At 35.5% G+C, this 18105-nt stretch overlaps 1 protein-coding gene across 13 annotated transcripts in view; it reads right to left on the bottom strand.

Annotated features, from left to right (window-relative positions):
* RAPGEF6 (Rap guanine nucleotide exchange factor 6) overlaps nt 1-18105 on the bottom strand; it is a 213019-nt gene that overhangs the window by 138632 nt on the left and 56282 nt on the right. For 11 of the 13 annotated variants that reach the window (XM_081500219.1, XM_081500221.1, XM_081500223.1 and 8 more), the window contains one exon: nt 14508-14577. In XM_081500219.1, the coding sequence (XP_081356345.1) occupies nt 14508-14577 (70 nt within the window). Of the gene's footprint in view, nt 1-14507; nt 14655-18105 lie in introns of all 13 variants that reach the window. The other 2 variants (XM_081500230.1, XM_081500229.1) reach the window with 2 other exon arrangements.

Genomic DNA, 18105 nt, shown 5'->3' with positions numbered 1-18105 from the left:
TCAAGTCTAGAAAAACAGAAAAAAATATAACAAATAGCTCAGAGCAAGCCTTTAGTAGGTACGTAAGGGGCTTTCCTGGTGGTTCAGCAGTAAAGAATCCACTTGCCAATGCAGGTGATGCAGACTTGACCTCCCAGTCGGCAAGACCTCCTGGAGATGGCAAGACCTCCTGGAGATGGAAATGACAACTCACTTCAGTATTTTTGCCTGGGAAATACCATGGACAGAGGAGCCTGGCAGAGTGTAGTCCATGGGATCACAAAGAGTCAGACACGACTTAACAACTAAGCATAGCACATTCTCCATCATTAAAAACAGACTACTCAATGTTGAAAATAGTGTTACCATTAACAGTCATGGTCTGTGTTATGGAATTTGTGTCTGTTAAATTACACCACAGCCTTTAAGCAGTACAATAACAAAGGGTAGTTTAGTATTATAAAAATCTATTAGTAATCATATTAAGAGATCAAAGGAGATCACTGTAACAAATGTAGAGAAAAAGTTTTTACTCAATTTCAGTATCCCCTCTTGCTAAAAGCTGCCCTGGTGGCTCAGATAGTAAAGAACCTGCCTACAAAGTGGGAGACCCAGGTTCGATCCCTGGACTGGGAAGATCCCCTGGAGAAGGGCATGACAACCTATTCCAGTATTCTTGCCTGGAGGATTCTATGGACAGAGGACCCTGGCCGGCTACAGTCCAAGAGGTCACAGAGTCAGACACCATCAAGTGACTAACACTCAATTTCTGTTAAAAAATTTTAACACTATTTTTTGATAGCCAAGTTATCCCTTTTAAGTTACAAACTTCTGATGAATTCTCAATAGTTTTTTGATATTTCTTTGCTTTCTGACACGAATTGCTAGCCTAATGCATTTCCTACTCCACATGTGATATAATCTATTATTTCCTTGGTGGCTTAGCTGGTAAAGAATCTGCCTGCAATGTGGGAGACCTGGGTTCGATCCCTGGTTTGGGAAGATCCCCTGGAGAAGGGAAAGGCTACCCACTACAGTATTCTGGCCTGGAGAATTCCATGGACTGTATAGTCCATGGGGTCACAAAGAGTTGGACACGACTGAGCGACCTTCACTTTCACTATATCCTTTTACTGGGGAAATAATATTTACTCACCATAATCTGGGCATGCTCTTATAGCCACAAAGAATTATTAAAACTACTTCTAAGCTTTTTCAATGAACAGCCCTAAGAAACACACTTTTTCATAAAATGAACCAACCTGGGAAATAATTTTAAGACAAATGATGATATATTCTATTCAAATTTTGCCCTATAGCTTTACTTAGTCATTGGGGAAAAAAGACTCTGAAAGACCATAATATATATATTATTAACTGTATTATATTAATTACAATTTGTTGTAAATTTAATTACATCCAATTAAATGTTATCTTAATGACAAATCATTTCTCTTCACACTATATACATGTACATTATATTTATATATGTAATAGTTTTAACCATATTAGCATTACCATCAATTTCCTGATACTACATAATCTTGGTTCCTAATGATGTATGTATAGATGATTTATAAATTTATGTATATATTAATTATAATTACATGTGACATACACATAATTATGTGTAATGTGTCTCTACAGACACATGTAAAAAACTTCTATAATATTGCCATTACTACTAAAAATTAAACTACTGACTCCTTCTCTCCTCATGGATACCCCATTAAAAAGAGATGGACAAAATATTGTCTTTTAAAGTCAGCAGACTACATCATGCAAAATGACAGGCTGGATGAAGCAAAGCTAGAATCAAGATTGCCGGGAGAAATATCAATAACCTCAGATATGCAGATGACACCACCCTTATGGCAGAAAGTGAAGAGGAACTAAAAAGCCTCTTGATGAAAGTGAAAGAAGAGAATGAAAAAGTTGGCTTAAAACTCAACATTGAGAAAACCAAGATCATGGCATCTGGTCCCATCACTTCATGGCAAACAGATGGGGAATAAATGGAAACAGTGACAGACTTTTCTTTTCTCAGGTTCCAAAATCACTGTTAGACGGTGACTACAGCCATGAAATTAGAAGACGCTTGCTCCTCGGAAGAAAAGCTGTAACAAACCTAGACAGCATCCTAAAAAGCAGAGACATCACTTTGCCCACAAACGTCCATATATTCCAAGCTATAGTTTTTCCAGTAGTCATGTACAGATGTGAGAATTGGACCATAAAGAAGGCTGAGCACTGAAGAATTGATGCTTTTGAACTGTGGTGTTGGAAAAGACTCCTGAGAGTCCCTTGGACTGCAAGGAGATCAAACCCGTCAATCCTAAAGGAAATCAAACTGAATATTCATTGGAAGGACTGAAGCCGAAGCCCCAGTGCTTTGGCCACCAGACGCGAAGAGCTAACCCATTGGAAAAGACTGATACTGGGAAAGACTGAGGGCATGATGAGAAGGGGATGACAAGATGAGAGGGCTGGATGGCATCATCGACTCAATGGACATAAGTCTGAGCAAATTCCAGGAGTTACTGCAAAACAGGGAAGCCTGGCATGCTGCAGTCCATGGGGATGCAAAGAGTCAGACTTAACTGAGCAACTGAACAACAAAGTCACCAGAAATAAAAATTCCCAGTAGAATTAAACCAACTATTTTACATATATTAAATTCACTTGGTTTTTTAAACAGTACATTTTTTTCTTTTTTCTGAATTATTTTAACTATTTTTAACACTTGTTAGGTTCCACTAAAAGAGCTCATCTTTCTCAGGTTTGTTCAAGCTCCTGCTTTTTTATTGCTCCAAATGTATTAGGCACAAAACAACAACCATTCTGATGGTAGTTTTCATTGGAATCTAATTAAATTTACAAGATAATCTAAGGAAAAGAAATACCTTTATGAATGATAACTCCTTATTTGAGGACGTGGCATCTCATTTTTTATTCAAGTTGAGTTTTTTGTTTTTTGAGAGTATTTAAAAGAAAAGCCTTTGAAAATCTGTTTGGTTTATGCTAAAGTATTATATATACATGTACGCGTGTGTGGGAAGTTGCTGCAGTTGTGTCTGACTCTGCAACCCCACGGCTCCTCTGTCCATGAGATTCTACAGGCAAGAATACTGGAATGGGTTGCCACGTTCCACTGCAAGGCATCTTCCAGACCCAAAGATTGAACCGGTGTCTCTTTCATCTCCTGCACTGGCAGGCAGGTTCTTTACCACTAGGGCCACCTGGGAAGCTCAGTATTACATATAGTTATTGTAGAAACTATTACCTGACGTAAACATGGGGTTGGCCAAAAAGTTCGAGTTTATCTGTAAGATATTATGGGAAAACCCAGACAAACTTTTTGGTCAACCCAATTTTATGTCAGGTCAATTTCTTAATCTCCATAAGACAATCTGCCGGGATTTTATGGGGATTACATTGAATTTTATATCAATATGGAGACAATTTATATCATAAAAATTGATTCTTTCAATTGATTTAGAGCTAAGGAAGAGTCCAAATGTTTTTTTATGGTTTTCTGTGTAGAGATCGCCTATACTTTTGTTAGATTTATTCTGATGTATATGGATGTTTTGACGTAAGTGATTTGCTCACTAAATTCTATTTTTCTAATATTTTATTACTCTTAAATACAAATAGAATTGATTTCTGTATATGAACAAGTACTGAAAAAGACCTTGCTGAAATGATTATTAATTCCTAGAGTTCACATGCAGTTTTCGCTTTTCTATATGCAAATCACATCATTTGTGACAGTTTTATATTTTCATTTCACATCTTTTTCCTCTTGCCTAAATGCACTCTATAAGGTTTTTTAGATGTTGGATTTGGAATTGGTGAGCTCTAACATATTCCCAAGTGCCAGGAGAAGGTTTTGAATGTTTACTGTAGGGTTTGTGCGGATACTTTCAATAAGGTTCTAAATGTTTCCCTCTTTCCCTAGCTTGCTGAAAGTTTTAAAAGTCCTCATGAATGAACTTTGAGTATTATCAAGTGATTTTTTTTGTATCAATAGAGAGGATCATCTCACTTTTTTCCCTAATATTAATATGGTGAATCACACTGATTTTCAAATACTAAATCAATCCCACAACTCTGGAAATAAATTCAACTTTGCCATGATATGTATGTATATATGTATCACTAGGATTTGATTTTCTAATATTTGAAGATTTTAGAATATACCCTCATTAAAAAAAATGACCTGTAATACTCCTTTTGAGTAATATTGCTAGGTTTTCCTTTCAAACTTAAACTGGGCTGTTACACAATGTTATATGTCACCAATATTTCAATTAAAAGAAATTAAAACTGGGCTAAGGAAACATTCAATTTTTTTCCGTTTTCTGTCAGATTTTATGTGTCATTTCTTCTTTAAGTGTTTAGAAAATTTATCAGTGAAACAATGTGGGTCTGAATTTCTAAATGAGAAGGTCTTTAATTTCAGGTTCATTTTTTCTAGATATTGGATTATGTAGATTTTCTATTTGTGTAAGGGTGTATGCCAGTTTTGTTTAGCTGTGTACCTTGAGGAATTTGACTCTAAAATTTCAAACTTATTTGCTTAAAATATTCATAATATCCTTTATTACTATTTTTTTAAGTTCATTAGATCCATAGCACTATATTCTTTTTTACTCCTGACATGGGTTATGTAATACCTGTTTTGTTCTTCATTATTTTTGACAGAGATTTATCAATTTTATTATCCTTTCTGGAGAACCAACTTATGCCTTTGCTGATTCTTAAATCTGCTTGACAGGTCATTGATTTTAATATTTATCTTTATTATTTCTTTGCTTCTCATTTATGTTGGTATAGTTTGCTGCTCTCTAATTTCCTGATGTGAAACTCATGTAATGTCAGCCTTTCATCCTCATAGCATTAAGGTTTAGCTGCTACCTTTCTTGCTCAGCAAGAAAGATGTAAGCTGAATTCCACGTTTTGATATGTCATCTTCATTTAGCTAAAAATATTTTCTCATTTTCACAGTGATTCTTCTTTGACAAGTGATTTAATACACACTCCTAAATTTCAAAAGTTGTATTCTGTTCCAGTTCTGTTTTTGTAATTGTTTTTTAAATTAATTCCATGGTGGTCAAAAACTATACATTGTAAAATTTAAAATTTTTGACCTTGATGTTCCACCTATGGTCAACTTTTTAAAATATTCCATGTGTACTTGAAAAGCAGATGTATTCTACTGTTGATACAGTGTTCTCTATATAACTATAATGCAGAGTGTTGTTTTCCTAAACTTCATGAACCAACCTCTGCTAGCTTCGAACATATCTTCTGCAGCTTTCTCACTTCTTTTAGCCTTTTAGCTAAAAGAACAATGCACAGAATTAAAGACAGTTCGGACCTTGCACTAGATTATGTTTTGGCTTAAGGGAATGTCATAGTTGGTTTGATATTCTCTACAGACCACGAAAACTTTTACCTTATAAGCAATAAGGCAGTTTCATTTTCTTACCATTCGTATGTTCACTGTAAAGATTTTTCATTTCCTTTGAGAACCTGTCCTTTGCCATCACAACTTGGCTAGGTGTTTGGCACAAGAAGCCTAGCTTTCAGCATATCTTAACTTTCAACATGCCCTCCTCACTAAGCTTAATCATTTCCAGCTTTTGATTTAATGTGAGAGATGTACAACTGTTCCTTTCACTTCAGCACTTAGAGCCCATTGTAGGGTTATTAACTGACCTAATTTCAATATTGTTGTGTCTTAGGAAAGAGGGAAGCCTGGGGATAGGAAGAGAGATGGGGGAACAGTCAGTTTCGTAGAGCAGTCAAAACACATTTATCGACCATCTTATATGGCTGTGGTTCGTGGTGCCCCAAAACAATCATAATAGTGACATTAAAGATCACTGATCACAGATCACTGAAACAAATATAGTAATAAAAAATGCCACCAATGGACCAGCTTGATGTAGGGTTGCTACAAATCTTCAATTAAAAACAAATTATTAGGGATGTACAATTTTTTAAAAAAAGCATACCTGTAGGCAACACACATTTGAAAGCAGAAAGTGTTAGTTATTCAGTCATGTCTGACTCTTTGCGACCCCAGGGACTGTTGCCCACCAGGCTCCTCTCTCCATGGGATTTTCCATGCAAGAATACTGGAGTGGGTTGCTGTTTCCTTCTCCAGAGGATCTTCCCAAACCAGGTCTTCTGCATTAGAGGTGGATTCTGTACTCTCTGAGCTACCAGGGAAGCCCAACACACATTTACATGTACCCATATATTTATTCTGTCTGCTGTCCTTTGTTCCCCATCTCTGTGCTTCCATCTGACATTCTCTTCTGCCTGAAAAATTTTCTTTTAGTAAAATGAGTTCTGGTCTACTAATGAAACATTTTATTAGCATCTATGTGAAAATCTTTAAATTCTGTAACTGCTGCTGCTGCTGTATTTAACATTGCTCCTTTAGAAGTGGTTGTTTTTCTGTCTTTCTAGCTGTATGACTTTCTCTTTACTTTTGTTTTCAATAGTTTTACTGATGTGCATATGTATAAGCTTGTATTTATCCTGTTAGAGTTTATGTTTATCCCGTAGAGTTTTAAAATCTATGAGATGACATCTTTTTTGTTTTGGAAAAATCTCTTACTTATAATAATATGGTTATTCCCTCCTGTCCTCTATGACTCCAATTACATAAGGATATGACCTTTTCACTCTGAGCCTCCCAAGGAAATAGAAATAAAAATGAAAACAAACAACTGTGACCTAATCAAACAAGCTTTTGCACAGCAAAGAAAACCATAAACAAAAGACAACCTACAGAATGGGAGAAAATATTTGCAAATGATGTGACTGACAAGGGCTTAATTTCCAAAATATACAAACAGGTCATACAACTTGACAACAAAACAACAACCCAACAGAAATGTTGGGTTGGAGACATTTCTCCAAAGAAGACATACAGATGGCCAACAAGCACGTGAAAAGATGCTCAACACTACTATTTACTAGAGAAATACAAATCAAAACTACAATGAGGTATCATCTCAGAAAGGCCACCATCAAAAACTCTACAAATAAATGCTGGAGAGGGTGTTGACAAAAGCGAACCCTCCTACACTATTGTGGAAAACAGTATAGATGTTCCTCAGAAAACTAAAAATAGAATTACTATATGATCCAGCATTCCCACTTATGGGTATCTAGCCAGACAAAACTATAATTCAAAGGATACATGCATCCCCCTGTGTTTGTAGCAATACTATTTACAATAGCCAAAACATGGAAGCAATCTAAATGTCCATCAATGAATGAATAAAGAAGACGTGGTACATATACACAATGGAATACTTACGCAGTCATAAAGACTAAAACGCCATTTGCAGTAACATGGATATAACTGAAGATTATCATACTAAGTGAGTTCAGTTCAGTTGCTCAGTCGTGTCCAATTCTTTGCGACCCCATGAATCGCAGCACGTCAGGCCTCCCTGTCCATCACCAACTCCCAGAGTCCACCCAAACCCATGCCCATCGAGTTGGTGATGCCATCCAGCCATCTCATCCTCTGTCGTTCCCTTCTCCTTCTGCCCTCAATCCTTCCCAGCATTAGGGTCTTTTCCAATGAGTCAACTCTTCGCATGAGGTGGCCAAAGTATTGGAGTTTCAGCTTCAACATCAGTCCTTCCAATGAACAACCAGGACTGATCTCCTTTAGGATGGACTGGTTGGATCTTATTGCAGTCCAAGGGACTCTCAAGAGTCTTCTCCAACACCACAGTTCAAAAGCATCAATTATTCGGCACTCAGCTTTCTTTATAGTTCAACTCTCACATCTATACATGACCACTGGAAAAACCATAACCTTGACTAGACGGACCTTTTTTGGCAAAGTAATGTCTCTGCTTTTTAATATGCTGTCTAGGTTGGTCATAACTTTCCTTCCAAGGAGTAAGCATCTTTTAATTACATGGCTGCAATCACCATCAGCAGTGATTCTGGAGCCCCCCAAAATAAAGTCTCTCACGGTTTCCACTGTTTCCCCATCTATTTGCCATGAGGTGATGGGACCAGATGAAGTCAGTAAGAAAAAGACAAATACCATATGATATCACTTACATATGGAATCTAAAATATGACACAAATAAACTTATCTAAAATCACAGACAGAGAATAGACTGGTGGTTACCAAGGGGAAGAGGGATGGGAGAGGGATTAACTGGGAGTTTGGGATTAGCAGATACAAACTGGTATATGTAGAATGGGCAAACAAAAAGATCCTACTGTATGGCACAGAGAACTGTATTTAATATTCTACAATAAACCATAATGGAAAATAATATGAAAAAGAATGTATATATGTATAACTGGGTCACTTTTCTATACAGCACTAATTGTAAATCAACTATATTTCAATGTTTTAAAAAATTAGTCCACAAAATAAAATAAGAAAAAACAAACCACCAAAATGACTTTTTCACTCTGCTGCCTGTCTCCTATCTTCCATTATATTTTTCCTTGGACCTGCATATAGTTGACCCTTCAGCATTGTGGGGCATAGTAGCACTTGACCCTCCATGCAGTTTAAAATCCGTGTGTAACTTTACAGCTGGTCCTCCGTATCCTTAGCTCTTACACTCAAAAATTCAACCAACTGTGGATCATGTAGTACTGTAGTATGCACAAAATAAAATATATGTGTAAGTGGACCTGCTCAGTTCAAACCACTATTGTTTAAAGAGGCAATTCTCATCTTCTTCCTGCTTATCATTCAATTCCCTAAGTCTCTATTCAGCTAAATTTTTCCTTCTCTTGAACCTAGATGAGATTTTATTTTCAGTTATGTTTCAAGTTGTAGAGTTTGGGATTAATTTTTTCATTTTATATTTTCTAATCTGCTAAAATGTCTATATGTTATCTCTAATATTTGGATCTCCTGAGAGTTGGTTCATATTGTCTGCTGCGTTTCTGACCACTTTTAGGTGTATTCCACAGGTTGATATGTAGTAGATTTTTACTATGGCTATTTTGCAAATTCTATCATTTCAGTGTGTATTCACTTATCCTTTGACAGGAAGTTGTTTGATAGGTTTAAAATTTTCAAGGTGTAGCCTTAAGGTGGATTAAGCACATTCACATTTATTGGTATGACTAATTTATTTTCAGTCTCAATTCTGTGATAACATTTTATGTGTATTTTGTTATATATTTATTTCTCTGAGAAACAGGTATTCCTTGCTTTTTAATAAAAAATATATTTTTTGGTACTTAGGAAGACCTGTGGAGAAGGCAATGACAACCCACTCCAGTACCCACTCGCCTGGAAAATCCCATGGACGGAGGAGCCTGGTAGGCTGCAGTCCATGGGGTCGTGAATAGTCGGACATGACTGAGCGACTTCACTTTCACTTTTCCTTTCATGCATTGGAGAAGGAAATGGCAACCCACTCCAGTGTTCTTGCCTGGAGAGTCCCAGGGACGGTGGAGCCTGGTGGGCTGCCGTCTATGGGGTCTCACAGAGTCGGACACGACTGAAGAGACTAGACAGCAGCAGCAGGAAGACCTGTATTTTTATTTTAGGATTACTTCTGTACTCAAATCTTTTAAATGTCCTTTGATCCTTGTCTTGTTTTCCTTTATTTCTTACAATTATTTCTCACACTATTTTCTCTGACTTTTTTTCCAGTTTTAAGACTAACAGAACAATGTATAAGCTTAAGGTGTACAATACTGTTGATACATTTACATATTACAAGGTGATTACCACCATAGCTTTAGCTCACAGCTCCATGTCACATAATTACTATTTTTGTAGTGAGATGGTTTAAGATTTGCTCTTTTAGTGACTTTCAAGTATGTAACAGTACTTCTGACACTTTTACTTTATTCTGTGTGTCATTTTCATTTACTTGGTTCTTTCCTGACCTTCTTCGATACTTTGTAAATTTTCATTTGACTGGATTTTCCCTGGGGGAACCTTATAATTCATTTTTTTCTAAAAGATTTGTTATCCATTCCTTACTAAAGTCATTACATTTAGTGTAGAATTAGCCTTCTTGCAGTGTAGGCCAACCGTTGCTCCATTTGCTAGCTTCCATTTTCTGGGTTCTCTACAGATCTGGATGGTTGGCCTTTACTCATCATAAAGTTTTGCTGGAGGGTTGGGAGTAGAAATGAGTGTGAGAGATAACAAGCTGGGAACTGGTGATTTCTCTCTTTATATTTACAATTATTTTCGAGTTTGAGCATCCTGTTTTCAACTTGTGTTGTGAGCATGGTTTGTGCATAGATTTCTTACACCCTTCTTTTAGTACTACATTGTTTCTGGAGGAAATATTTGGAGACAGGTAGTTAAGTGTTTACCACCGTCTTCAGCTGCCCAGAAGAAGTAAGATTTAAAAGTTTAATTAAAACAATGAACTGATAAAATTCAATAAAGCAATACAGATTTTAAAACTTCAATAATCCTGTCCTCAGAAGGTCTTTCTAGTATGACTTCAAACCAAAAAGTTATAAGAGGAAAAAAACTCAATAGATTAAAAAAAAAAAATTGTAATGGACACAAAATTTATTTTAATTTTTTGAGAGTTATGTTTTACTTGGTAGGAATTTTTTAGGACTGCAAGCTCAGGAGACAGCATCTCAAGTAACCCTGAGAGGTTCGAACCTCTTCAAGGAGCAAAATTCACTTTAGACTAGTTATAAAATGATAAACAACCTCTTATAACAAAAGTGTTCATTTATATAGTCATAAAAAGTTCTATGAACACAAATAAAGAGTAATCCAAGTAGAAAAACTGGCAAGAGACATGGATAATAAAAATAAGCCTTCTATAAAGCATATGAGAATATGCACAAATTAAAATAAGATTTCATTATTATTTGTCAGATTGAGATCAGGTAACGAGGAAGGTGTTCAGAAACAGGCATTCCCAATCACCAGCAGTTACTCACAACATTTGTAGAAATATATACATAATAAAACCATTTGACAGAAGTTGTCAAAATAGTAAACATGTTACTTATGTATACTCAGACCAAATATATATGTACATAATTGTCCAAGTACACACTGGGGACAAGCATTTTTATGAATTGTAAATAATTTCACCTAAAAGATACACTGAGGTATCAAAGATCTGCACTGTTACAAAATGTTAAGTACAATTTTGTATTTCATAGGATGTAACAGTAGTGAAAAACTAAAAAAAAAAAAAAATTAAGATTCATCAAACAGTGGAATGAAAATAAAATCCTCAAAAACTTTTAATTTTCTATTACTCATAATGCATTTTTACCTATGCTGCTCATCAGTAAGATAAGAGTTATGGAATTAAAAAATTACCAATCATAAATATATACAGTTGATGTGACTTTTTGGGTGATTTTTAAAATTGTATATATGCACATACTTTTTCTTTTTCTGAAACACTGAGTATAAATTGAAGAGAAAGTGATTCTTGACTCTAAAATGTATCAACATGTACTTCCTTATAACAAAGACTTTATCTTACACAACCCCCCCAAAATAATCAAAAACAGGAAATTCAATAGTATCTAACCCAGGTATCCCCAACTTCTGGGATCTGATGCCTGATGATCTCAGGTGCAGCTGATGTAGTAATATTAAGACAAATAAAGTGTATAATAAATGTAATGAGTTTTAATAATCTCAAAACCATCACCACCCACCCCAGTGGCTGGAAAAATTGTCACCCATGAAACTGGTGCCAAAAAGGTTGGGGACCACTGACCACAATCCAAGTTCAAATCTCAACTGTGCCAACATCATCATTTATAGCTACGTCCCTCTCCTGACTCCAAGATTTAATGCAAGATAAAAAGCATTCCATTTAGTTGTATCTTTTTTCTGGTTTAACATGAAACAGTTTCTCAGTCTTTCTGAGATGTTTTCGACACTGGGATATTTAAAGAATATAAGCCAACAATTTGAATAATGTCTTCCATTTGGTCTGTCTGATATTTCTTAATGATTAGTTTCAGGCATGCACTTCCAGCAGGCATATTTCTCAGAGGTCATGTTCTGTCCTCTTTAGTGCACTGTATCAGGAGTAGTGTGATATCACGTTATGCCTATACTGATGGCAGTAGCAATAATTTTTGTTACAGTGGTATCATATCCTTCTGTTTCCCCATCGAAAATTTGGTAATTTTTTCCTTCATAAATGATTTGTGGGGAGATAAAATGAGATTATGTTAACTATCCCATTTCTCAACAAACATTAGTCACAAGTTTTAGCATTCACTAATTATTTTCTAACTTAATCATTCCTTTAAGACATAATAGTTGGCATTTGACTATCAAGTAGAAATTCTCCTTTTCATTCATTCATAGTATTAGAACTTATAAATTCCTTATTATACAGGAGGGTACCATCAATTACTACACATTTTTATTTGGATTCTCACATAGTCCCATATTTGGCCAAAGGGAGATCCTTTAATCTAGTTCTCCCACTGGCCTTTCTCTGTCCTTTTGCAAGGCCCCTATAATTCTCTGAATATTTCCTTACTTTGTAAGGTAGTTGATGCAAATATTTTATATTTTGATAGAGAGATAGGTTATGAGTGGCATACATTTGTAGTGTCAATAAATTGTACACTTAAAATAAGTGTATATGTTGATACTCTAGCTAGCAGTGCTTTCTACACTGTTATGAGCAAGCAATTTTAAAACTCTCTTAAGTAAATATTTTGATGATAAAAGAGGTCAACTTTCTCACCATTTAGTGAAAGAAGGTACAAATAAACAAGAGAATACGAGAATTAACTCTAGGTTTTTATAGATGGATATATATATATAAAAGAAATAAATACAGAGGTGTATATGTAAGTGTGTATGTATGTGTGTGTGTATATATATACACTCAGATGTATATTTTCTAGCTCTGTTCCCTGAAAGGCCCTACCATCACTGAGGCACCTGAAGCAACGAAAACAATCAGCTGCCAGGTCTCAGCTTCTCAATACTGCTTTCCACTAAAAGCAAGCAGATCTCCTCACAGAAAAGGTTAACTCCAGGCTTGGGGCAAGATAAGTAGAATTCTTCCCTTTAATTCAAAATGAAAATTAATAGATAATAAATTTAATAATTAACTTAATGAACTGAACTCTACATTTAAAAATGGCTAAGACAGTAAATTTCATCTTAAGTGTATTTTACCACAATAAAACAAAAGTATGTACAAGGTGTTGCTTAATCCACATATAACTTATAGTCTGCCCTCTGTATACATGGATTCAACCAACCAGACTGTAGTATTGCACAATTTACTACTGAAAAATACCTGCGTAAGTGAACTGAGCAGTTCAAATCCATGTTGTCTAAGGGTCAATTGCATATGAAAACACTACGGGAAAAGCACCATTCTTTTTCCATAAAGCATGAGAAATACACATCACAAATAAATGAGAAAACCCTACTGCCTAAAGCAGTTTTCCTGCCATGTCTCTCAATGCACTTATTTAAAAGAAAGAGTTCTGAGGCCTTAATAGATATGCCATGTATACCAACACTTAAAGAAAATAGACATAACACAATACATAGTCTAAGCCTTGAACAAACTTGAGAACAAGTAAAATTTACTGAATATTTACTGCACTACTATGGAAGACACAAACAGAATAAAAACTGACCTTAGCCTTTTAGGAGCTTAAAATCCAGTTGCTTATATGAAATTTAGGACACTAAGCTCATGATAACGTAGATGATCCAATTAGGCAAAGAGATCACAGAATCTACCTGAAAATGTCAATCTGACTATATAACACCATGAAATAAAAAAGTAGTTTATAGTTTTGAGCCCTGATATTAAAAGGCTACATTAAGAATTCAACCTCATTTGTCAATAGTTTAAATCAAATCAGATGACATGATCATCTACATGAGATGCTAGTAGGACAAAGCGTCCATTCAGTATTAGCTGTTTTCTAGTAAGGTCATCTCGGAACAAGGTAAAAGAGAGCTGTGTTCTGGATTCTTCAAATGGTGAGGGAAAAAAGTCTTATTTGCTCAAGTTAAATCAACTACGTAGCTTTCTTGGGGAAAAGTAAAGAACTATTCCCTAAATACACTCTTCAAATAAAATATTAAAATGTAAACCATTTCTTACTTGGATATAATTGTGTCTCTTTTTTTCTATCTCTTTCTCTCAAGTCCACAGTACAGAACACAGATGCTCAAAGATTATTACCTATATTGAATAGGAAAATCAGGGTTCCCTTTCAGAGCACTTATTTAAATCTTCTGGTGAATGTAGTAAAGGAATTACCAAATTGGTAATACTTTACATATACCTGCATTGTGTTTCCAATTCTCTCAAGAATCAGAAAAAATATTCAAAGTGGGTGAAAATGCATCAAGCTAGGTGTATAGAAATACATATGGTTTGATGTTACTTAGTAAAACATTTATAAAAGTCACATTAATGGAACCTTCTTCAGTATTTAAAAGATTACTACATTTAAAGTTGAAAGTGAAGCATAACAAAAAAGAATTCAACATTTTTTAAAGTTCTTACCACAATCATTTCTGAAGGCTCTAATACAAGACAGTCACATCCTCTTTTTCCTCCAAACTGCTTACCAAAACTATAAAAACAGAAAAATATTTCTTTAGCAAAGGTTATAAAACATATCAATACAGAACAAAAAACGAGCCAAAAACACTTAGATGTTAACCAAAAAATTGTGACTCTATCACTTCAAGATTTTCTTAAAAAACAAACAAAAAAAAACCCTTCTTTTACTTGCCCAGATATGTGGCCTCAAAACAGTGATAATTATTTTAATTCTTCCTTTAACTAGTCTCTAAAACTAATTATAAAAGATATCGACCTAATCTCAAATTTTGAACATCTATTAGTATGTGTTGAATTAAAGAAAAACCACACTTGCTGCTGCTGCTGCTGCTTAGTCACTCAGTCATGTCCAACTCGGCGACCCCACGGACGATACCCCACCAGGCTCCTCTGTCCATGGGGATTCTCCAGGCAAGAACACTGCAGTGGGTTGCCATGCTCTCCTCCAGGGGATCTTCCCAACCCAGGAATTGAACCTGGGTCTCCTGCATTACAGACTGATTCTTTACCACTGAGCCACTAGGGGAGCCCCAAAACTATACCTACTAAAAAGTAACCCTAAAATGATGGAACATTTAAAAAAAACAAACTTTTGAAACTGATATTAGATAACAAACATAAAAAACTTTAAAGATATTATCACTTGAATATATTAAAAAATGAAGTAAGATACAGAGGTGATTCATTAAAAAAAAAAGTGTTACAGCCCCTGGATAGCTCTTTGGAAAAAATAAAAACTGCAGTAGTACTCAAAGAAAATTTGAGTTTTTATTTACTTGTCTGGGAAAAAGATTTCCAAGCAAATCAAAAGAAGAAAGAACTCAAAGAAAATACTGATATTTTCATTTTAAAAGATGAACTGAATTTTTTAAAAGGTGGGATACAAAAAAAATGCTAGACACATAAAAGGTTAACATACTTAATATGCAATAAAGCCAATCTAAAATATTACAAAATGGAAATTAAGCACCATGGTTAATTATAAAATATATAAATAAAATACTATAAAAATAACTTTAAAATTCCACTAATAATGCAAGCAAAACTATAAATACTAAAATATAAACTTAATAAGGAAATACAGAAATCATTTATTAAAAAACTACACAATTTTATTGATGAATTGAAAATAGGGCTTAATAAAAGAAATGATATAGCATATACTTACAAGGAAGCTATTATAAAAATGTCAACTTTCCACAAAGTATATGATTATATACAAATATTAGTTTACAACAAAATCCTAATCAAAATCCAAATGAACTTACTTTTTAACATAAAAAAAAAATCATTGCTGTTTTTTAAGCACTAGCCTGTATTTTTTTCATTGTTGTTCTTCCTTCCACCAAAACTCCTACCTTATGTAATACATAAAACAATTAAAGCAAATTTGTAAAAGTTTACTTTCAAGATGGAATAATGGGGAACAGATTTACTCTCCTATGTGGAAAAAACAAAAACAACAATGGAAAACCAGACAAAACACATTAAACAACAGTTTCAAGATTTGGGAAAGTAGGTAGGACATTTATGTGGATGCTTTAGAGAGGAAATTAAAAATCTAACGTGACCCTTACAACATCCCAATTTTACTAAGTACAGGTAATCTCCAGGCCACAATGCAAAAAGGGAGAAACCTAGCAAAGTCTGCCAGTGTCACTGAATTGAAAAGACAGAGACAAATTTGGGGTGTGGAAAGACCGGGCTTCCCGGTGGCTCAGACGGTAAAGAATCTGTATTATGTATTCTACATAATTTGTATTATGTGGAAAGACCACATAATATACAGAACATTGGGTAGGATCTTCAGAAATCTATTTCCTTTGCAATGTGATAAATTAGTCTACACTAAAGAAGTGCTGCTGCTGCTGCTAAGTCACTTCAGTCGTGTCCGACTCTGTGCGACCCCATAGACGGCAGCCCACCAGGCTCCCCCGTCCCTGGGATTCTCCAGGCAAGAACACTGGAGTGGGCTGCCATTTCCTTCTCCAACGCAGGAAAGTGAAAAGTGAAAGTGAAGTCGCTCAGTCGTGTCCGACTCCTAGCGACCCCATGGACTGCAACCTACCAGGCTCCTCCATCCATGAGATTGTCCAGGCAAGAGTACTAGAGTGGGGTGCCATGGCAAAGAAGTGCTAGACTCACTCAAACAAATATTAAAGACTTAAAATAGATTCCAATTAAGTGAACTATATGTCAGAAAAAAGCCTAATACTACACTAAAGAAATACAACAAAAGGTGGAATACAGCAACAGAAATCGGACATCCAGTAAAACAAAAAAGTATCATGCAAAGAGGACCATATGATCCATAGCCAAAGAAAAACCAATCTATAAAAACAGATCTACAGCTGTCAGTAGTGAGAGAATCAACAGACAACACTGAAACAGCTATTTCTAAGTATGTTCGAAATGTTTGAGAAAGTAAGATAAACATGAATTCAACAGAGAAACAGAGCTTTTTTAGAAAAATAAAGACCTAGTGGACTATTCTACCACATCACATATGTAGACACATAATGTCTGGTTGTGCCAGTTTTTAGTAGTGTTAAAAATGGTGAGTGGTTTCAGACACTGTCAATTTGATATGCCCGCAATACTATAAATTTTCCTATCAATTTTCCATCTATTAAGATTTGGTACCCACTTTTGACCAGTGACCAGACCTCAACTGTTATTAGGGGCTACTGAAAAAGCCATTTTATAATTGTATCATTCCTTCTTAATTTATCAGCTAAAGTATTGACATAAAGAAACATACTCCAACTATTTGAATTCCTAGAACAGTAACTTATACAAGAAAGACATGAGAAAAGCTACAATGGAGATGACACGACTGTACATTAAGTAAATTCTAATCACTGCTGATGGTGATTGCAGCCATGAAATTAAAAGAAGCTTACTCCTTGGAAGGAAGGTTATGACCAACCTAGATAGCATATTTAAAAGCAGAGACATTACTTTGCCAACAAAGGTCCGTCTAGTCAAGGATATGGTTTTTCCAGTGGTCATGTATGGATGTGAGAGTTGGACGGTGAAGGAAGCTGAGCACCACAGATTTGAACGGTGGTGTTGGAGAAGACTCTTGAGAGTCCCTTGGACTGCAAGGAGATCCAATCAATCCATCCTAAAGGAGATCAATCCTGGGTGTTCATTGAAAGGACTGATGTTGAAGCTGAAACTCCAATACTTTGGCCACCTGATGCTAAGAGTTGACTCATTGGAAAAGACACTAATGATGGATAGGATTAGGGGCAGGAGGAGAACAGGATGACAGAGGATGAGATGGTTGGATGGCATCACCAACTCGATGGACATGGGTTTGGGTAGACTCCGGGAGTTGGTGATGGACGGAGAGGCCTGGCGTGCTGCAACTCATGGGGTCGCAAAGAGTCGGACACAAATGAGCGACTGAACTGACCTGAACTGATACATTCTGTTTTTAGGGAATTCCAGTCCAGTGGATGGCACTCAAGGCTTTCACTGCTGTGGCCTAGGTTTGATCCACGGTCAAGGAAATAAGAAGCTGACTGCGAGC

This window comes from Giraffa tippelskirchi, chromosome 6, assembly GCF_054371585.1.
Source record: "Giraffa tippelskirchi isolate mGirTip1 chromosome 6, T2T-mGirTip1v1.2.pri, whole genome shotgun sequence".
Classification (NCBI taxonomy): domain Eukaryota; kingdom Metazoa; phylum Chordata; class Mammalia; order Artiodactyla; family Giraffidae; genus Giraffa; species Giraffa tippelskirchi.
This window is presented reverse-complemented; position numbering and strand designations above follow the sequence as displayed.